This window comes from Hippichthys cyanospilos, chromosome 21, assembly GCF_059441005.1.
Source record: "Hippichthys cyanospilos isolate Australia breed blue-spotted pipefish chromosome 21, RoL_Hcya_1.0, whole genome shotgun sequence".
Classification (NCBI taxonomy): Eukaryota; Metazoa; Chordata; class Actinopteri; order Syngnathiformes; family Syngnathidae; genus Hippichthys; species Hippichthys cyanospilos.
Genome location: NC_142389.1, coordinates 7,351,227 through 7,374,999, shown reverse-complemented (window position 1 = coordinate 7,374,999; position 23,773 = coordinate 7,351,227). Strand labels below are relative to the sequence as shown.

The 23,773-nt window shown below is 38.8% G+C and overlaps 1 protein-coding gene across 5 annotated transcripts in view; it reads right to left on the bottom strand.

The window, feature by feature from the left end:
* map7d1b (MAP7 domain containing 1b) overlaps positions 1-20,567 on the bottom strand; it is a 34,649-nt gene extending 14,082 nt beyond the window's left edge. For 2 of the 5 annotated variants that reach the window (XM_088405245.1, XM_088405248.1), the window contains exons 1-7: positions 20,232-20,567; positions 6,316-6,525; positions 4,554-4,622; positions 4,360-4,380; positions 2,052-2,215; positions 1,296-1,404; positions 747-851 (exon numbers count right to left, since the gene is read on the bottom strand). In XM_088405245.1, the coding sequence (XP_088261371.1) occupies positions 747-851; positions 1,296-1,404; positions 2,052-2,215; positions 4,360-4,380; positions 4,554-4,622; positions 6,316-6,525; positions 20,232-20,298 (745 nt within the window). In that variant the 5' untranslated portion in view covers positions 20,299-20,567. The remainder of the gene's footprint in view (positions 1-746; positions 852-1,295; positions 1,405-2,051; positions 2,216-4,359; positions 4,381-4,553; positions 4,623-6,315; positions 6,526-20,231) is intronic. The other 3 variants (XM_088405249.1, XM_088405247.1, XM_088405250.1) reach the window with 3 other exon arrangements.
* Positions 20,568-23,773: the final 3,206 nt, after the last annotated feature.

Below are 23,773 nucleotides of genomic sequence, written 5' to 3'. Positions count from 1 at the left end.
TATATAAAACCCAACAAACAAAGGCATGCAATGAGTTGCAAAAGCTACAGTACCATTTAGCAATACAATGCATTATGTTCCAATTGATTTGCTCTTAATTTGAAAAAGAAACCTGCAATGTTCCTGTCACAGCATTAAATAAAATCCTATCATATTCTGATCATCTCTGATAATCTCACGTAAACCCAGAAGTGGTTTCACCATTTGAGAACTGCTGTTCTACAATACTGATTAAGTAAAGCAAAGTTTTGTTTAATAAACACAGACAGTCTTGTCAAAATTCAATATCATGAACAGAAACGTACATTCATGCACTTTCTGTTACCCTGATTAGCTCTTGAGAGCGCTCTATATCTACCACCGATAGCACCACCACCATCACACCAAGCCACCAACAGAAATGTGGAAAAAGACACCACATGAAAATGCCACAAAGCATGGTGCTATGATATCAAAAGTAAGAAGATCCAAAATGCAGAGGCGACTTAAATTATACACAACACAACAAAATGAATCCAAAAAAAAAACAAAAAACACGATGCATAAGAGACCGTGAGAGTGTTGGGGAGGCGTGTGGCGAATGACCAGTCACCAAGCACAGGCAGGCAGGCAGGTCACCAGACACGACAATTATAATAATAAAAGAAAAACCAAAATCCAGATTAGGGTAAGCGAAAAGGGGGAAGGTGGAGCGGGATGAGGAGGGAAGGGAAGCCTGGTGGACATTGACGTTGGGTCGTCCTTACTTCTGCTGGGGGAGTTCCAGAGTGTGGCAGAGGACTTGGACAGCCTGTTGTTAATGACAGGGTCCACCTGTCTCGGCAAGTTGACCGTGGAGGCCGAGCATCTGCCTGCACCGGAGAGAACGCAACACACAACATCTGTTCACATGAGCACCGCGGTGCTATATGTTGCAAAGCCTTGCTCTGGATCGTACCCTTGGAGACCGGGTGGCAACACGCCGGACCCTGGGGTCGAATGGGCAATTCGTCAAGGACCAATCTGAATTCCCAGTTAGGGGAGAAGGGAACATTTTGAGGAACGGTATGGGGAAGGTTTGGGTAGGTATTCAAAGCCATATCGCAGGACAATTCTCAGCACTGACATCATGTGCGGGAGCTCTGCTACTCCGCCCTCGCGACCACAAACGCCTCCGGAGACTATTTCCCTGAATTGCGTCAGCTGGAAGACTGGCCTCGGATGAGGGTGCGCAACGCTTGGTAAATTCAAGCCCTACCATCAAGTGAGGACGTAATGCGTTTGTTTGTCTCGGGGTGCTGGCCACCAAAACTTACTTTCCCTGCGGGACGTCTGGTTGAGTCCGCCCGCCCAAGACCATCTCTGCTGACGGATCTCGGCCCACGTCTTCTTTGTCGACCTCTTGATGGCTGACTCATATCGCTCCTGCGCCGCAAAGACCGCAAAGTATTAAGCTCAGGTTATTTGGAGAGAGGTCCAAACAAAGACTGCTTTCACACTCCTTTGCTCCATCTTAGGAGTTTGTTTTCCACTGCAGTGCAGGTTTGTCTGTGCAATTGTGAACATGGCAATGGAATTCTAGACCAGTGGTTCAAACTGTGGTCAATGCTGAACCGCCTGTGAATTATTATTTTTTTTTTTGCAGCCATGTATCCCATAACACACAAAACTGAGTGCTGTGCCATTCGTGTCTGATTTATTAAACTTTTGAACTCGATTTGTAGTGGTAATTCTAGGTATATTATTATGAAACTCGAAGACAGATTATGTATCTTTTTTTGTTGTTGTTGGTCTGCCAAATTATTACGTCACTACTCACAATTCGCATCTCTATAAAGCTCAAATTAAAGCCATAAAACATGTTACGAAAGCAGCCGCTAACCCACTTTAGCAAAAAAACAATTGAAATTAATTTGCTCTTAAATTGAAAAGAAATATTCATTCACCAGTATGCTATTAGAACACATTAATTACAAAACAAAATGTGTTAATGAATGGACTCCTAAAAAAGTCAATTACAAATACGTTTTTGGGAGTGAATGGGTTAATACACATGTTGGCATCAGGCTAACCTTATTCTTCTCCAGTTTCAGCCTCTGTTTCTCCTCCAGAAGGGCTCTGCGTTTTTCAGCCTTTAGTCGCTGTTCCTCCAGCTTCTTCCTACGGTCCTCCAGCTGACTTTCTCTCAGACGCCGGGCCTTCTCCTCCTTTTCCAGCCACTGGGCTTTCTTTGCCGCTGAAAGAAACCACAGACTTATGTCACAACCTTTTCAGGATACACCTTCAGGTCACACATTCTCAAACTGTCCTCACATGATCTATACAATAAGAATGGAAGTCAAACAAGAAAGATTGTGCTTTCACACAAATCTTTGCAACAGTAAATAGAAATTTCCAGCGGTGCTTCAAAGACGACTTGCACAGATGCCAGTCTTTACACGACCACGGCTCATTTCTTCAGGGTACAATTAAACAGCAATCAGCGCGCTTAAAGAAAAATTCTGTCAAGCTGGATTGAGCTGTGGCTTTACTTTAGAAAGCTGAGCCTTTTTTTTCTAACAAGTGGTACAGTTCCCGTTAAATTTGTGCAGCACAATAATCCGTCGTTTTTTCCGGTAAATGGGGACCAAAAAACCCCGTTAATCCCACCCACCCATTGCAGACATTGGTTACCCCTTCTTCTCAGACCACTCATTTCTGCATGCCAGGTCACTCTGCATTCTGCCAACACCTCTCTCTCCCCCTCCATTTTCACATGAAAGTTCATCTCTGTTGTATCAGCCCACACCCAATCCCTCCCCACATGTACAATAAGCTTGTGCACGTTTGTCAGATATAATCGCACAGCGGTGCTGCCGTGCTAGTCTGATTTTTGTCTAACATCCTTATTTAGTGTCAGATGTAGAAAAGTAGTGGTTTAGATTTAAGCAAAAGCACCTTCATTTGAACAAGATTGTGTATTAAGACTGTAAAATTGCTTCAGAATCCACGTTAGGATTGAGTGTGGGAGTGCTGCAGTGCATTATGCGCTGCTCTGAGGTGACTGTCCTTTGAAAAAAAAAAAGTGACGCACCAAGCCGCAAAGTAGCGAGGGATCACTGTACTGCAAAAAAACAAAAAAACTTTAAATGGCGTGGATATTTTTGGTACTTTTCATGCATTAGATGCCAAAAGTAGTCGAACCACTAAAATGACTAAAATATGGCAGAATTGTGGATTTAGGGTGTGTCTCCAAAGAGAGTGTGTGTGTGAGGTTTTTTTTTTTTTTTTTTCAAAGAATTGAACAGCATTACAAATACTTTGCGGACTTAGTCATGAGGAATGTAGCAGCGCCATGCCAAGAAACGATAAGAATTTTCTCCCATTCAGTGTTCAGCGGCTCTTCACTGCAGAGAAGAGCCAATGACGAACTCTTGTGGTAATCCAATTTCTGAGGGGAAAAAATCCCATTATGCCTGCAGGATTACTGCAGAATAGTAGAAAATACATTAAGTTAAAGCTTGTGTTTTGTGCTTAGAGGCTTCAGAATGAATCAGCATTCTCCAGCAGTTCCTCCTTCTTTTGGGAATTCGTCATAGGTCCAAAATCGCTCAGTGAGGTCGAAAGTAGAATGCGCCACTCATATCAACGCTGAAATATTGCACAAGAGGTCAGATTTGGGCATTTTGTAATGATTTTCCTGCTGAGGGACACAAACCTTTACGGCATATTTAAACCAACACTGGACATCCGTATACAAAAACAGGCGGCATCAAATTAGAAGCAACTATAGCAGAATCAATCTTGAATACGGTGATAACAAAGATACAGTTCCAAGTGCGGTGTGACAGCAGCGTGACCACACTAGCGTCGCAAATGAATGAGGTAATTACATCTAATCGGTCTGCAAGGCCCGCTTTCTGTTCACGTTAACGATGGCTTATCTTTCATGCCCGAGGCTCCGTTATATTATTCCTCTACCACTCTTCTGGGAAGATGACTGCCCATTTTTTTCATTCATTTAAAAGAGCATCCAAAAGGTCAGATGTCACAGATTATGAATGATCCATACCTTTATCTCATGCTGGAAAAGGCTGTTAGCGCAAAATTGAAGCACAAATATAACAAAAATTTCTTCATGAAATAATTAATTGATTAAGTGATGCCAACAGCATTTCTTTTCATTTTTCAGTCAAAAGCAATAATGGTGATTGAATATGAAAACATGCATTATAGGTGAGGATGAAAATTCTAAAATCAAATCAGAAATTAGGTCAAACACGATTAAAGACTATAAAACAAGAATCACAGTGTTATGCCCCAGAAAGTGAAATACCCAGAAAATCATTTGTTATCTCTGAGTGATCGCAGGATGTTGACGGTTTTAGTGAAGCGCCTTACCTTGCAACTGCGTTTGCTGTTCTGAAAGCCATGCAAGGAGACAACAATAAATAATGTCAATAACCATTAGCAGAGAGCCAGAAAAAGGACCGTAAGAGGTTAGAATAAAGTACGGTAGAATAAAAGACATGCATTAACTTGTTTAGTGTGCAACCCAGTTGACCACTAGGACATAAATCTACTTTACTACTCACCAATATATCTGGCTCTTTCCTCCCTTCTTTGCTTGGCGAGCTTCTGTCGCTGCTCTGAGTTCATGGCATCTGTTGAAGAACAAAAAAAAATAGCTTTCATTGCATATATTAAATTGTATGAGAATACATTTCATTTTCAACAATTGAAGGTTGCCGTCCTTTGCATTGACAATTATTTAACGCCATCCATTTTAAAGCGCCTTGCTCTCGTAACTTAGCTGTGAAAAAAAAATCCTCGTCATTATTATAAGCAGGACCCAGTTTTTCACACCACGGGTTATAATGATTTTTCAAGGTCGAAGCAGCTCAGTATAAAATCAGCTGAGACTTAATTAGGGATTTTTTCGACAATCAAAGTCTTTTGCCACGATACAATGCAAGACATGTGCCATGTGTGTCAACCGTCACGTCACTTCCGTACCATCGCCGTGGCAACCACATTTATAATTCCTCCATCTCCACCTTGGGTCTGTTATATGGCTGTACAGTATATGACCGGTCCAGCAGATATACATAAGAGGCCACGCCCCACTGAGACGCCATTAAATGTGCCTGGCCCTCCCCCCACACACTTAAGTGTCCATCCACCCTTAGTCTGCCCGTCACAAATGATTTGGCTTTTGTCCAAAGCCATCTGTCTGGCAGGAATCAACTGATCAGCAACAAAAGACAAAATTACGTAATTGTCATAAGCGCATTGAATTGCGTTTTACACATGTGCTTTATATTTTTTTGTCTTCAGCAAAAAGGGACAAAAATACAGCATTAATTGTTTTTTACCTATTCTAAAATAATCTTAAGACATCATTTTGATGGTGGGCAATAGTGCAGGAGAAGTAAGTCGGATGAACAAGCAGGTGGTGATGCACTTACAGGAAAATGAAAATGCTTATTCGTCATTAAATGCTGATACAAAAACAGGAGGAGCGCAAAAAAAAAAGACTTTTTTTCACACTATAAAAAAAAGTAACTTTGCAGGTGATCAAATAGGGACTTAAATGTTAGCACCAAGCTAACTGGCGACATATTAAATTGTAGTCTGCCTCTTATATTTTAATCTTCGGGGAAGAAAATCAGATCAAGCACAAAACAAGACAAAAATAGAGTTTTAATAAGTTTATGTTTTAACAAATTAAAATATTTTTGAAGCGGAGTAAAACAAAAGAAAACAAAATGTTTCAATAAGTGCAAAAAGATTACAGTGTAACTAGGGCTCGGCAGTATATTGAATTAATTCAATTAACTTGTCAATTTCATGTCCACTGTGAGACCCCCTAAACTGACAAAAAAATTATTTTCAAAATAACTTTGAAAGTTGTAACCATTCAAATTCCCCTTATCCTGCATGCATGCCAAGAAGGTTATTTTCAAAGAGGCTTGTTGAGCCCAATCGTATTTTATTCTGTTTCAACGGTCCATTTATTAGACTAAGCAAAAAAGAAAAGCGCTCATTGTATAGACAGTATTAGACTTTTTAACACCGCATTAAACCGCCACCCCAGTTACCAATCCATGCCTAAATCAGAATGATTAAAATGAAAATATTCCAAAATTTTATTTTGGGCCATATCAGATATTTGTGTTAGGCAATGTAAAAGTAAAATCCAATCTACAGTATATTATCTCAGTGGATGCTCGTACACACTTCATATTACCAATCACCTTTGAAGTCAACATACAGCCAAGCCTAGCTAGATCCCTGGTGGTCCTGTAATTCTATACTAGGTATTAGCCAAACAGCATATGACAATTTGAAGCTCACCTTTTTTAGGCTGAGGGGTGCCGCTGGTGCTGGGGGCCGACTTGTCCGTCTTGCAAGAAGCATCTGTCTCTGTGGGGGTTTCTGCTTTGGTGCAGGACTCGGTCTTGGGAGAAAGGTCTGTTATGGCCGAGTCGTCCGGCGTCAGAATTACGCTTCCCAAACACTTGTCTCCATTTTGGATGGACTGGGAGTCGCCTTGCAAGGGTAAAGCTAGAGACAGAGAAATGAAAATTAACTCAATTTTTGAATTTCTGGTCTTGAATATTAAGGTATTATATTGTTCACCTACTGACTTTCTGCTTTCATTTCTGGCACACTTTCACTATCTAACCTCAGGAGCTCACAGGGGCTTCATTATCGCAAACACTCCAAACTAATTAGAAATCATTAACATCTCTTTTACACATCATTCACACGCACGTCAGCAGATCCGCGACAAGACAACACTTGCCCCTCCTTTCCTTTCAGAAGTGCGGAAAAAACTCCTGTCAGCATTTGTTGAACACGCCAGCAGACATAACAGCGACTATCCAAATTCATGAAGTTCACACAACCTAAAACAACTGGATGGCTCAAATTCACATGGGATGTTAAGTGTCATATTTTGAAAAGAACACCCCAGGTAAGTGGATGCGCCCTCAAAATAAAACTTACTAAAAAGAAAAAAAAAATTATAATTAAAAAAAAAATGAAGACACAAATGTACACTTCCCTCTGAAGACAAGAGAAGATAGAGATGGGCGCCGAGAGGCTGAAGGCCATCTCCTCTGTTTGCCAACATCGGGCAGATGGAGAGGGACGCTCTCTTTGGGTTGACCAAGCGCTCACCCAACCACATAAATTACAGATTAACACTGGGCTTCATTCCAATGCACCCTACTGTACGGCACTAATGACAAATCACGGGATGTAAAAATGGATCCAAATTGTTACAACGGCACAGAAACAATAAGAAAAAAGCTGCTTAGATAGGATGGCTACTTGTCCCAAACAAAAAAAAAAAAAGTGTTAGGCAAAAAGACAATTTCTGTACTGTTCCTAACTGGAGAAGATTATTTGTTCATCACGTGTGACTGCGTTTGTTGATTTAAACACGTAAACAAGTGTTAAAACACTATACTAGAACCATATTCAGAGCATGTTTTTTTTAATTTCGTTTTCAGCAGTCGTTCCAACATTAATAAGTTTCCACACACCCCCTAAAATGTGCTTACAAACACCGAGTTAGGAAACGCACCCTTCTGAACAAAATAATGTTCATACAGTAAATGCAAAACCTTCTTTCCCCTAATGTCTACTTTTTAAGTTTTATCGTATTTGTCCCATTTTGCCAAGCGCTACTTTTTGTAGACCGCTCGTTACAGTAAAATATTTTACAAATATAATCTTGAGTGACTGTCAATATGAAATTACGATGTGCAAATCAACACAAACATACATTAACAAATATGATGATGCTGTCCCTCCATAAAAGTGTATGACCAAATCCTATGCGGTGCAACTAACTGAAAAAGATAGTGTATATATATATATATATATATAAATATATTATATATATATAAATAAAACTGTAATGAGTTAGACTTGTGTGGTTTCTCCCCTAGAGTATACTGCAGTGTAAATTTTTGTTAAGTTTGACATAAGATGTAGACAAAGAAATCACAAATTATAGCAACATAAGGAAGAGCAGGCGGTGCCGTGATAAGACATACAGTACCAGAATAAAGGCTGACTGGTACAAGAATACCGTCCATCACATGACAGGGCGAGGCTGCAAGAAACATGTCCAGTTGCTACTAGCAAAACACGGGCGTGGCTTTGTTTTCTGTAAGCATTACTAGAGAGATAGCCACATTATATAACAAAATAAATGTTGTCCCTTTTTGAAAACATTCCATTTGTGGTTTGTCATCACTTTTGTCATCGTAAGTTACAAGGTGAAGAAAAAAATTAATTACCATGAGCAAAATACATATTTTTTGTTAAAAATGTTTCTAATCTCATACATATTGTTCATTTTAACAATTGTGTCCAGGTTTAATTCTAATAACAGCATTTTTTTTTTATTACGGTAATAGAACTATTGCAAGTCTGCTAGTTTAAACATATTCCGATTAATACTGTGTTTGTCAAATATGATTTAGGCAGAAAAACAGATCTGTTTTTAATCAGTAAGCGACCATTTTGTCACTTGCTGTCATCTGAAAATGACGTCACAAATGCTCGGGCCAATCATTACTCACCTGTCATCTGAATTTGGTCATGTGACGTTTACAAGCCGAGCCGTGTTTGCTCTTTACCTGAATGCTGAGCCACTATGATGTGATTTCAATCGTCACAAAATCAAGCCACAAAATGGTTGCTGGCTGAGATGAATTAAAAAATGTTGGGGTTTGCTGCTTATTTCATATTCCACAAACACTAATAAGAACTCAGGAATGCAAAGAACATTGTTTGAAATAAAAATCTTCACATGGATTCCCAATCAAAAAATCAAGTGCATTTAATGCATTGCTGTGAATTAAAAGAAATTAGTACATAGTTTTGAAAATTTGTGAGACATATTATGTCAGTTCTATGTCATAACATCAGTAAAACAGGCCTAAAAAAAATATTGTTGCTTCTTTGTCAGTGTAGACTCTCATTCATTCACAACAGATATTAAACAACAAAATATGACCACGAGGCGTACAAGGGGATGGGATCATATCACGTGCAATCAAGCCCTCGTGACAGAATCATAAATTCAACAAACCCGTCCCCCCCTTCAACCTCACCCTCACTGCAATCTCAGGTTTCTGTGCCACTGTGACAGACTTGGGGGTTATAAATAGCGATGGGCGGCATACTGAGAATGTGACCCATAAAAGGGGCGGGTGTCTGCTGAAGCACCTTGGGAGATGGTACGTACGGCAAGCTGACCAAAGGCGCAGCTCCACAGAGAAGGGTAACTGCTGCATGTGTCAGGAGACATTTCCTGAAGATTGGTTTGAGCCCGGCCGGTACAATACACACTGCAGCTGCAAGTAACAGACTAAAACAGAGCATGGAAATAAAGACTTGGTATCCACATTAAATCGAAGCCACAGATGCCGGATGGCTTTCACGGAATTCTTTTGAAAATTCAGTTTTTTTTCTTTTGTTTTGTTTTTTTTGAGAGGTTGAGGTATTTTAGTAAAAGCCAAGCAATAGAATGTAAAAATCCTTGCAAAATTAAAGTGAGGGGTTAGTAGGTTGGTCTAGTGCAGTGACCAAGTAAAGCAAAAAACAGATGCCAAGTAACCTTTTATTGGGTCTCTAACAGAGGAAAAACATCACTTTATTCGCTCTAAATCTAGAGTAATGAATCACTTGCCCGACTTGGGTTTAATTTTTACTCAGTGACTATGTCAATGAGTGTGAGTGTGTGCCTTGTGACTGACTGGCAAGCAGACCAAGGAGTCATCTCCAAAGTCAGCTGAGATAGGAGTTGAGATCCAGTTCAGCCCCCTCATCCAATGAAGAAATGATTGTTTTGTTTTTCAAGGACTGATATCAATTATTAGTAGTCATGGTACTCAACAACTTGCGCAGCGAACGAAGGTATAGAGTATTTGGATAAAAATATAGAATTTTGCTTGTTGAATCTAATTATAAACATAAAAGGCCAAATAATACACTTCCATCAAATTATGAATAACCAACTTTTTTATACATTTTTGATGAGTAACATTTTTTTCCCTCTTTCCTCATTTAAAACATTTGATTTTAGACATCTCGCCACATGATTTTTGGTCTACAAAATAAAATTTTGCCAGCCTATATGGAGCACTTTCGCGCAGCTAGCTAGACACAGCTACAATGGTGCCCAGGCCATGATAAACACTAGCAACAGGTGCAATATGTCAATGTCAGCGTAATTAAATTATTTGTTAGGGCCCTGAGTTGACGATTGAACCTAATTTTGGAACAACGGGGCGTTGTCGGGAGAAACAGTTGCAGTAGAAAGACTAGTCAAGCTGTTATGGTGATACGCTGCCAGGAAGAACTTAAAATAAAATAAAATAAATAAATAAATAAATAAATAAATAAATAAATAAATAAATAAATAAATAAAATAAATAAAAAAGTTCAAGCCATTCACGTATTATTTAGTAAACTAAGGGTATATTTTGAAGTTTCCCTTCTTACCGCATTTCCAGTGTGTTTTACTATCGTGCAGAGCATACATAATTGTTGCTTGTTTGATACCTACTCTAATAAGCGGGTAATGTCTGGAGATAGACTCGTTTTCAGCCATACTCCAAAGTGAGCTAAAGTTGAATCTAGTTCACAAAAGCTCTGAAGTTAAGACAGTTTCACTGATTTCTTACTGGCCAGAGGCGTTTTCAAAAAAAGCTGATGCTAATATTTCTCACTTTAATGAATATAACCATCGATAATCAGGCCAGCTGATAATTGATCTATCCATAGTTATAATTAGATATGCTTTTCTGAGCATATTTGGAACTACTGTATAGTTTTTTTGTTTTTTTTTCCCATTTTAGACAAAATGTATTTATAGTCTGCAACCACTATGGATGTCATAACTGTTTCTAGGGTGATACTGAAAACTTTTCATTCATAAAACTCATAGTTCCATTTCAGGTAGTAAAACACCCCCACCCCACTCCCCTCCCTAGCCCACACTGTGTGAAGCAGGTCAAACTCCATGTAGTTTTGGACACGAGGGTGTCTTTGTAATGAGAAGAGTGTGTCGTTAGATCTGGGTCAGGCCACCTCAGGAATCTCCGGCATCCACAACACTACTTCCACACATACATAAGAGATATGTTTTGTAGGTATGTCTACCCAAACTGCATCAATTTGACAAGTCGAATTACTTGAAAAAGAGGATCTAAATACATAAATGATTTTGGAGCTACAGGTCATTTATGTGCCCTGACAGCATTTCCTGTGTGTATTAAAAATACGGAAATGCTCACAGGCAGCAAATATCCACGCCTGAGGAGGAGAAAAAGAGGAAGAACATTCCTGAGTTGTTGAGAGCAAAAACAACACGGGCCAGCTGAGTGTGTGACATTCCTGGCATTTTCCATTTAATATTAATTAGTATGTTTTTCCCCAAGCCACGGCTCGTGACAGATGACAAAACTGAAAATCAATGAGATGAAGCGCAATGAGGTAAACAATCAAAATGTCCCAAACTGTACATTTGGAGGCCAGAAGCGCAACGTGAACCTTTGAACCCTTCGATCGCCTGCTTGTGTCGTGAGAGTTTAGCAGACCAACAGCTGTGTTTGTAAAGGGCACCGGGATACGACAACAGGCAACAATGTGAGCAGCTACTAATCACAGTCACAGATGGAGGAATAGCGCTTCACTGTAACTGCACAGCACGTGTGGAAGCCAGCATCTGTTTTCTCTTTGAAATGCTGCAACGTCACAAATACGATAAAAAAAAATTAAATAATGAAAACAGGTAGTAGATTGAAATTGTAATTTAACAAATACCTCAATATATTTTGTACTGCTAAAAATTGGAATTGATATATATATATATATATATATATATATATATATATATATATATATATATATATATATATATATATATATATATATATATATATATATATATATATATTCTGATTAATAATTCATCCATTTTCATCCATTACAATTGATGACATCACAATTGCTCAAGGCACAGATGACGGCAAATCCGCTTTTTGATTTTGGTCACGTGACATTCGCAAGCTGAGTTGTGATTGGGCGTTACCTGAGCCCTGAGTAAGTGTGCCGTCATTTTCAAAAGTGTACAATCTGACAATTTCTTCACTGGTATTAAGCAGCAATTTTGTTAAATCTTATGTATTTTCCTTTGTTTTTCCCAGTGATTACATATCAATGTGCAGATTGTATTTACCTTTGTATGTTTTCACATAAAAAAACAAAACATTTTTAGAGTAAGTGCCCCAAATACTTCATATTTACTTCTAGCCAGGTCAAGCTGTTGCAAAACAGGCGCAGAGGAAACATCACAAGCAGGAAGTATGATAAGAATAATAAAGAACATGAAAAGTGAGTTTGAAAAACTGCGTCCTGGTGATCATGAGGCATCCATACGGCAGCACTTGAGAGAGTCAAAACAGACTATGAGAGGAAGAGGAAGGCAGGATGTGACTCTTTGGAGAGGAGGGGTCTCCAGATGCTTTTAAACAAAGAAGTGGGTTACCCAGTCACAAAGCAGTAACACAGGAACAGCATTAATCATAGATGAATGATTCATTATTCACATTTTCCTGGTTCACTCTTGGAGAAAAGATACTTAAAGAAAGTCAGTGAAGTTGGGGTTTGTTTGTTTTTGCATTTCACTTATACAGCAGCTGAGCATAGATTTTAAAGGTTTAGAAAATAGTCCTGGATCCAGACTGAAGTCCAAGAGTATTATTTCCTAGGCCATGACCTCATCATGAGCTCATGTCCACAATGTAGCTATGGTGAGCAAGAACATGACACAAATAAAGACAGATGTTCAAGATATGTTGCTCTTTTAAATGAAAATGTGGCATGGATGAAGTCAAAACATGGAATATCTGTTTTGGTAATCTACCCAAGTAAGTCTATCCATCCACTCATCCATGGGCATGCTGGAGCCTATCCCAGCTGTACTCAGAAAGAACTTAACAAAAAGCACAAGAGCTATTTTATTCAAGAACATAGCCTGTTGTTACAATCTATAGTGGCTTGGTTTTAAGTGTTCATCTTTTAACCAGTAGGGGGCAGTCATGCACACCAAGAAGAGGACGAAGAAGAAGAGCAGGAATTCAATGACCTCATAGTAAACAAAACAGGCAGCTTCAATTTTAAATTTATTGATGAATTATTGTTGAAACATGGTCTGCACGTGACCTAAAATGCTAATCACTAGCGCTAATGGCAATCGCAGATGCTAGCTTAGGCAAATTCTGTTGACATATGAAAATGCATATGTATAGAAGAAAATAAATATTGAGTGGTTATGTACTCCCACTTCCAAACGCTCAAGCTTCGATTATTTAAAAATCGTATGCATATTGTTGGTATTTTTTTTTTTTAAATGGGGGGGGGATTACTCAAAATTACAATTTGATGGAAAAATCGATAGGATACTTGAGATGGATAAACTTGGTGGATAGTGCTGCTTAGTTCATATTCCACAATTACAATTAGAGGGTGTATAGAACATTATTGTCAAGAAAATGTTTTACCTGACTTACCCTTGAAAAAAAAACTAAATGGGTCTTGATATCTTTCAACATGTATTGATGAAATTAAATGTTTACTGCATGTTAAAAATGTTTTTTTTAAACACACACACACACACACACACAATATATATATATATATATATATATATATATATATATATATATATATATATATATATATATATATATATATATATATATATATATATAATATGACATTCAATTACAGGTATTAGTGCTATTTTTTTCAAAATACCTACATATTTAAAGTGATCAATGATTTTGGAATGTCATTATTTAAAGTAATTCATTACTTTAGTACATTAGTACCTTGAGTAATCAATATACTTAAGTACCTTTGGTACCAAAGTAATAGTAACTTTTGTAACTAACAGGTTAATTCCCAAATTCGTTAACCATTTTAGATCCCCCTTTAGCCATACACATGAGACTTAAAAATATGTAAAAATACGAAGTAATATGGTCTGCATCATACTTTTGCAGCACAGATGAGTATGGATGTATGTACCCCACATGGGAACAGGATTAACAATTACTCAAAATAAAATTTGATACATGGGTTTTAATCCTGTGATATATTGATGACCCTAAACTACAATTTCCATTTATCTCAATTATAAGACATACTTTCTCATAATAACTTGATACCTCTATGATGTACTTATCATCATAATATGCAGGTAGTATAAGATTTACTCAATTACAAGCTATCACTACCATTAAGAAAAGACAAGTTTGTCATTGAAATCCTAGTCCTGAGTATGACTACTTTTTCTTCACAGTATCAATTCACCACTAATCTTATTAGTGGCAAATATGGGATGCAAACTCCGCAAGATTAAACAAGGCTAAAGATGCATGTCGTGTTTGTATCGGAAACTCGAATCAAGTCAACACAAGAGTCAGCATAGAAACCACAGCTGACCTCCTCCCTCCCAGCATTCCTGTTTGGGACTTCTAAAGTAGGACATAGCTCTGTATGGCTGACTAATGTTGGCCTGGTAAGTGTGTTGTCAAAGGTGAGGTGATGAACTAATCTCTGATGTCTCACTTTTTCCATCCTGGCCACAGCATATCACAGACACTTCCCAAAGACGCGACACAATATCTTGTCGAAAAGAAAAAAAACGCCACAAGCTAAGCAGCACAACAAGACAATAAGATTCATCGTTTGTGCAGCATCGATGTCGGAGACTGCAGACGTAATCAATTTGACCGGTGCAACAGAAGCTGCAGTTTTACTGGTTCAGTAAGCTCAAAATAGTCATGAAGGAAGCAGGAAAGCATGAAATTAAACCGAAGAGCAAATGAAACGTTTACAGCCGCTGACCGCTAGTACATGCGCATGTCCGACTTCTCCATTTTAATCTTAGAGTCTGCTGGTCCAGCGGCATAATTGATGTCTGCTGGATGACGTGTGCGTGATTGTTAAGTGGACAACCGGGGTTGCTGGTGCCGCACACACGAACACTCAAGGACATGCAGAGAGTGGTGGCGCATCTGTTAGCGATTCCCCTGAGGTTAGAGCAGTGCATCAACACAAACATTCAAGCGCAGTTACTGCACAATAGAGACCTCCTGACAAGATAGAGATGAGCATCCATGGGACTCAAATCAATTACTTCCAGGTGAAGGTGAACTTTAAAAACGCATCCCCTTTCAACAACCATGTGTTTTTGCAGAGTTGGAGTCAGTTTTAATACATTTCTAACAATCCATCCCTTATACAAAAACTGCTGGAAATTATTCCATCAGGGTTGAATGAAATTTGAATGCACCAAACGCAACACGTAGTTAGCGGCTAGAGCCAAAGCTAAACATTTGTGCCGTATCATAGAATGACAAGGTAATCGATTAGCGGTTTCCTAAAGTTTTTAATCGCTTTTTAATTGAATAGGATTACTTTAAATGGCAATGTGTTGATATTAGTAGCTCTGATGCGCCTGCGATAAAAAACAGTCGCAAATACTTTAGCTAGCCCCTCTGTAAGGCCAAATTCAAAATAAAAGTGTATTACGCTATTGCCATGCAATGGATGGCAAGGTGAAAGAGTGGTTAGCGCGTCCGCCTCACAGTTCAGAGTCTCGAGTTTAATTCCAGCTCGCTGTGGCTTTCCTGTATGTAGTTTGCATGTTCTCCCCGTGCCCGTGTGGGTTCTCTCCAGGCACTTCGGCTTCCCCCCGCATTCCAAAATCATGCATGGTAGCTAGATTGGATATGTGAATGGTTGTTGCATCTTCCTTGGTAGGTCTTTATTCATGTATCAGATAAATATATGAATTTTGATGCATCCATGTAAGGGCCAATTAAAATGTATGGCCATTACTTATTGTTAGAAATGTGGTTAATTACTGTTCACTTAATATTATGGCGGTGTTCATTAACATATTAACATAAGCGTATCATTTCATATAAAACTTACTGCACGTTGCTGCAATATGTATATTGCATGTATCATTATTGTGAAATATTGTGCAGCCCCAATATACATTATATACTAACAAACACACACACACATAATCATTTAGAACCCAGGAAGAAAAGCCGCTGCCACAATGGCTAATCTCTCCAATGTGATATGATGGCTCTATTTGGGCCTAAACTCCGCCTAAAACAGGAAATAATCCCCCAAACAGGATTAATGACATCAATGGCATTTTTTTTCCCCTTCAAACCAACAGAGGGAATGAGGAGGCAACATGAGTAATCTGAGCATAAACCCTCAGGAAGCTCTTTCATTCTCCTTCCTTATAGTCCGCAGCAGAACGAAGGCCTTACTCTCCTTTTCCTGTGAAGGCGTCAGGGCTGAGATTTATAACATCTGCTCTCGGCTTCGCTGACGTGGAGCGTGCACAGAGAAGAGTCTGGTCTCCTCCTTTTCTAAATCGTCCCCTCCCAAACACCAGATCTAGTATAATTTCCAGTTTCTCGGTCATTCAAACCCGCCCATTCCACTCCCAATTCACATACATTGTAGAACCCTACACCCACTTGGCAAAATTGTGCATTCTTTCTGGTCAGGGCTCGGGTTTGTCTTTGTGAGTGCAGAGGGAGATCTCACATATTTATAACATGTTAGCTTTTAACCGAAATGACATTTAATTTGCGAAAGCTGAAGAACGTGATTTACCTAACTTGCATATGCTTAGTTTTAAGCAAAAAATATTTTTACGCATTAAAAAGGTACAGAACTTATTTTATAATTGCAAAATTCAAGTTCACCTGTGATAAAATTGGCTACAGTAGGTTGGTATAACACTTTGACCGCCGTGACATAAAAGGACATAAACAGCAACCGTACTGAAGCGCGCCATAGACGTCAATTCACGTCAATTATGGTTTTTCATTTTGTTTTTAATGGGAACAGGCAACGAAAAGATTTGGGCAGTTCTGGTTTGATCGTTAGGATAGAAATATATTCTAACTATGGTCAGTTAGAACACTCGGACTTGGCTGGCTGGTTGTCTTCTTAAAACATCTCTGGCATTAAAAAAAAGAAATGGGAAGCCAACCTATAACTTTTCGAAGATAATATATTCTTTGCGCCCCCACTGGTCTAAACACAACAGGCTAAATATTATTGTGTCTTGGAATATGATTTATGCAGCAAAATCCACCTGTTCCCCCATCGCAAGGGTGGCCATTTTGTCATTGGCTGTTGTCTAAAAATGACATCACAGTTGCTCAAAAATCAGGTGAGAACCAATCACGGTTCGCCAGTTTTCAACATTTGGTCATGTGGTACTTGGAAGATGAGATTGGTTGTTTCCTGAGCTCTGATCAACTAAGTTATTTTTAGTTTACAGCAGGAGGTAAAATGGCCACCTCGAGATGGAGAAAAATGGTTTTGCGGTTTAATTCATATTCCAAGGAAAAAAAAAATCTGAATATTGTGTAGGCTACGTTCATACAGCAGTTTGAAGTGACCCAGTTTCCATTTTCAGCCACTATGCGACCTGTATCTGCTCTTTAAATGGCAGTTTGAAGGACATGGTTCCAATTTTGGGTTCAAACGTGACACAGACCACTTGAGTATGTGGTCCTGAAACTGATCCATCTCAGATCTTTTGTCATGCAACTTCAGTCTGAACAGCCAGGTCGCTCGTATCCAACCTGATCAACAAGTTACAAACACCACAATTCTGCGCTCAAAAAGGCCGAAAGCAGGTTGGAAAACCAAAACAACGATGGCGGATGAGGCAAAAAAAACTCCCCCTTATCCTCCTCAAATCCGTACTTAAAAATTTAACAAATTTATAATATTCTGGCTTCGATATGACATCACCAGGTACATCGATTACGCCATCCATTGTGGTACTTCTGTAAACACTAAAGTTAAGATCGGCCGCAGTGTGTAACGGCACGGTGTCCTCAAAGCTCATGTGGGACAGTTTTGAGCCGTTTATGGTTCACATACAAATTATAATAACTGATTGTAAATGGAAATGTTCCAATTTCTTGATATGTGTCTTGATGTCTTGATCATGTGTATACCAATGCCAATGTAATAATCCAAGGGGCAAATGTCAGCTGGTGTTGCAAGGTTTTGAGGTTGTATTTCCAGACCGGCAGTGATCTTGACAGAAAGCCAAGAACATTACGTCAACATAGCCCGGGAGCAATCTGGACAAAAGGGAGTGAGTCGACGTCTCGTGATTATTTTCACAATGACGTGTTTTACTGAAAACTGAGATTCAGACTACAGGGCAATGCCACGGAAGAGGACACAAATAACAAGTCCAAAGTTTTCCTATCTGCACCACTCATGTGGTCTAATTTTTTTCCCCCCCAAACAGGCTGATATCCCTTCAAAAAAACAGTCCAAAGTTCTTTGGTCCCTCTTTGCGCTATGACAGGACTTCGACAAGCCATCCCCAAAAAATAGGACTTTTTACGAAACGTATAAAGAAACACAAGTAGGTTGCAAGCATGGTTGTAAATAAAATCAGAAATTGTTTTGGTCTCCTCTTTGAGCATTTCTGGAATATGATACCCTTTCGGAGCTTTGCATGCACACCACGCTGTAAAAAGCAAACAACCATTGGCTGGGATCCTCCTCTTTTGTCTTCACTTTGCTATTTTTACAAGACTGAGCTGAGAGGAGACACCGACAAAGAATGTTTCTGTTTATCTAACGTGCCTGCTTTTTTTGGTGTGTCACATTCCTGATAACGTCACATGCTCTCAGTGGAAGGGCTGGAAACCAAATTATTACATTCACCGCCATAAACAAAAACAAATGAGCATGAGGGTCTTTTGCGTTTGAGTCTCCTGGACATCAGACCAGGAATAAAACTGACTAGTGCAGCAAAATAAAGATTGTGGTGTCTATATTACTGCACAAATGAGCTCAAATGTAACAAAGACATGAAATTGGTGAAATTTCAACTTTTACAGTCATGTCTACTACATAAATGCCAAGTGACACTATGAACACACCGTACTACTTTGAAGGATCCAAATGTGGCGCAGCTACCATTATAGTGGAATTTACTAAAAAGAAAAACATGAAATGACCAAAAAAAAGGACTACAGAAGCATGTGACTTATTTCACTGCCTACATTTTTTTTCTAATAATCTTCTATTTGTACTCGTTAAATCTCATTTTAGAGCAAGTGCTAGCATTTGAAACATGACAACAATTTTAATCACCATTTCACATCTCTGCATTTTCGCCTCCACAAATAATTTATGGAGATTTTAAATAAATGTTGTCATCCATTTAATGTGCTTTTTGGCCAGGTTTCCTTAGGACGGTAGCTGACTAAATTTTGCTGAAGGCATGTTGAAGTGGCCCTTCAAAATGGGCTCAGAATGTTGACTGAATTTTATCATATTGGATAATCTTGCAAATTGTAGTACCTGATTTTTCCAATCAAAAAGCTTTAATGACTAGTAAAGACATGAAAAGAAGACAAAAACAGTGGGAATAGGGGTGCAAAATGTGCCATGATTTACCGGTAACCAGTTCAGCATGTAAGACTCATCTTGTTAAGTAAGCAGGGAAGGAACGCAGACCCCACTAACCATGACCCTGCAGCGATATAAAAAAAAATAAAATAACAGGAAAGGTGTATTTTACACCCTCAAAGGCCTTTAAAAACTCTCAAGGATAGCCCCTCTCTCCCAAACTGATGTTCCTGATGCACCAGTCAATGCATTGACATCCACACTCTTCAAACATGCAACATGGCAACAGTGATAAAGATAATGCATCTGTTAGAAACATGGGGGAGGAATCACAGCGATATCGTCAATCAAGATGTACAGGTCAAGGGGAGATGAAGGGTAGATGTCTGTCTCCATCAAATTTTTCATTGAAATGGAGTTAGACTGAGAATGAATCATTTATACACACCCGTCATACGTGAGTGGAATGTTTTCTTAAATAAACGTTTTGCAGAGATGTTCCATGTGTCTGCATGCCTAATGAGGACCAGTGCAGTATTTCCACTGCTCTACTTCTGAGCTGCAAAGCCGAGATGTTGGGGAATGACACGGACATGCCAACATTTGCATATATAACAAGTAGGTAAAGCGGGGGAGAAACTGAGTCATTTCAAAATACACCAGACAAATAACCCGTTTTACAATGTCACAATCGCAGCGCCTTTATTTTACAAGCCACCGTGACCTATTTTGATGCAGTGTTGCGTACTCACATTTATCTGTCAGTGTCAGCTTCTCATCGAAATGATGTCCAAGGTCCTTAAAATCCATTGCGTCCATTCAAGCGGATTGCAGTGACTTTCCAGTTGCTGTCATTCCTCACCAGTCTCCCAAGTGCAGGAGCTGCAACTCCCGGTCCGAGATTCGCACAAACACGCCCTTCCTAAAATCTGACCGGAAAGCAGAAAATGAACTCAAAAACTATCAAAGTAGATCGATTCCCTCAGAAAACAACGATCAACGATCGATATTTTAAATTACGCAAAATGGCCCAAGTGTTTCGCTAATATATGACTAATTGGCAATGAGCGGGTGTAACGCGTCTTCTGTGGAAAATCCACAGTGGGAATAAAACGCCTCAGTCTTGCAATAGCAAATGAGTCAAGTTGGAGGAAAAAACTACCAACTTCCGCTTAGAGTTATACTATAAAACTTATCACAACTACGAAATTATATTAACAAAAATGGTTTTAAATCCCACAATGGCAATTAATGCCTGCATACAAGATTCAGTCCGATATTGTACATTTAAACTACATGTTTTGAGTCATTTGATCGGTCTACTTTGAGTGGAAACAATTGTGAAACTTGAGTATATTTTATTACGGAGGAATATTTTAGTTTCCGGTTGTTGTCCTTACACGTCATGATCAACTTTACATGGTTGATGCTCGTTGAGAAAACCGCATGCCGGAAAACTGGACTTTACCATGTGCTTGGTCGAGAAGTGAACTTGTTATTATGCAATCATTTATGTACAAAAATGCAAATCAAAGTATTGATGTAAACATATTTTTGCTTTTAGTTGCATTGAGTTTGTTTGTTTTTCCCGAGAAGGGCAGCTTACTTCTTTTAACTCGGAATGGTTTCATCCATCAGATGATTTCGAGCAGCTGAGAACAGGATGACTTGTCTGTCTGTGTCATTTCAACACTAAGGCCCAAGTTAACTGTTTGCAACTGTTCGATTGTGCAAACCTCTGACAACACTTGAACTCGTTTTCAAAAGTAGATCGAAGGTGGAATATAAGGAAAATATATTCCAGAACATTAACTGCTGTGATACTAATTGAATGCTAATGAGGCCATTTTTTTCAGTTGAACAAAAAGTGACAAGTAATTATCTGCTATGCCAGTCATATGATTTGTGATGACAATCTTATTAACTATTAATATACATGCATGATGAGGTCTTTATCGCAATGAGATGTGCCTCAGAAGAACGATTGCTGTCAAACAGAAATGTACACATTTTTCAAATATAATCTACACTTAGATTTTTATGCCATTTATTGTCATTAGGGTGGCGGGAGTTTTTTATTGAATACACGGGACTGGTTTCCAGTCAATCACAGGACATATAGAAAAGCCGAAATTCAAACCATAAACATCAAGACAGTGAGGCAGATGTTAACTACTAGCGCATTGTGCAGCTTTAAATAAAATGCAAGTAAATGTCCTGTGTGTGCCTGCTTTTATAAATAGATCAGCTGATGGTCATCGCATTTACCATTTTCCGCTCCATCAATTATGGATGAAGAGATGAGCACATGCATCGCCTTTTCGCCAAAGTGAAGGATGTACAGTACATGAAGAGACATATGGTAAGAATGATTGCATAATTCATGTTAAGAATAATTATATGAAAGCCCTCATTTTCAAACTTTCTTCAGGACTTTTTTTTATGAAAAGTAATCTCACATGCTCTGTAAAGTTTTGGAGATTTTTTTTGTTTTGTTTAGCAGCAATAAGCAATCATCTCAAATGTTCGTTGAATATTCATTGCATCGATAAATGTTTTGTATACTACTGCATGAAACTCAGGTATAACATTAAGAAGCGCTCCAAAACACTGAACACATTGTAATCTTGTGCTGTTGTCCAAATGTTGCTGCGAGTCAGGAGGAAAAGAAGCTAAATGGAGCCTTTGTAGCACCAGTCACGATCTTGCGATACAGATGAGAACGACAACAGCAAAAAAGTTGGAAGATAAACATGAAAATTGATATGGACTACTGTATATATCAGTGAATGAATCTGCCAACGTTTGACTTATATCTAAGGACAGTGTGTAAGAAGCCAGGCGGGAACAACAGTGAGTCTGTAGTGCAGGATGCCGGCAGGGATATGGGGCCCTCTGAAAACAAAATAACACCTTGAGCGATACCGCTTCAACACCACAAATCGAAATATTATTTTTTCTAGGGGCCCTTAGGATTGTCATAACTTTCTTTCATGACTGTTGTGATTTTTCTGTACTTTTCAGTAGACTCCTCTTTTTTTCTTTCACCCCATTATACCACCGCCATTACCCTAGAGTCATCTAGTAAAAAAATTAGCCGCTAGCTAGAGTCATTCAGGTGAATCATATAAGCTGACGTGATAGATATAAATCACTCTGCACACTTTGACACTGACAGCCTACACCACAGGTGTCGAGGGCCGGTATCTTGCATATTTTCAAACCTTCTCTCTCAAACACAGATGATTCAAATGATTAGGATATTTTTCAAGCTCCTGTAGCTCCGGTTAATAAGCTAATTATTTGAATCAGGTGTGTTGGGAAGATAAAACCTGAAAAAATGCAGAATACCGGCCCTCGAGGACTGGAGTTTGACACCTATGGTCTACACAGAAGCCATTCCTACTGATCACATTTTAACAAACAGTGCCGACTCAAATGAGTTATTTCAGCCAAGGGAATTTGTCCTCTAAATTTATGGAGAAAGAGTTAGAGGAGGAAAGTAGTGTAATTCTAAGCACAGTTTAAATTTAGGTAAAAAAAAAAAAAAGATGTATACAATTCGGTCATTCACATTTACCTGGAAAGGTTTTATTTGGTCTTATGTGTGTGTATAGTTATCTTTCATTAAGCAAAAGATTATAGTCAGCCATAATACAGCCCTAAAATTTACATTATAAAAAGAAACTATGCAAATCTCAAAAGTCATTTAATCCATTCACTGCCAGCCCAGTTAAAATGGATCTTTGACGTTTACAGTCGTCAATGGCAGTGAGTGTTTCAACAAAAAATATAGCATCTATCCCACCGAGGGGCAAACATTTGCAGGTGGTGGTTCATATCATGGATTCCTCATGATTTGTTCATGGTTGCAAACGTTCACTAAATGAAGTCTAGTAAACCTTAGTAAAAAAAAAAAAAAAAAAATCCTTGACGTCAATAGGCGTCAAAGGCACTGAACGAGTTATAATCAGTATTAGCCCTTAAAAAACTCCTTAAGATGAAACAACAGACTACTTTCACAACAGACAGACTAGTCTTGCAACCAGATGAGCTCGAGCTCTTCTAATCTTATCCTAAAATGTACACAAGCGTGTGGACAAAAACTGGTTCTATTGTGACTGTTCTTTCGAGGGGAATAGCATGCCCACGCTTGTCTTCACCGCACTGAAACACGGGGTGGATCAGAGAGACTCCCATCATTCCACAAAAGCATGTGGAAATTGCACCTCCTCCTCTGCACAAAAAAAAAAAGGGTCAAACTCATGATTGCCTCCAGTTCCGCTTGTCTACA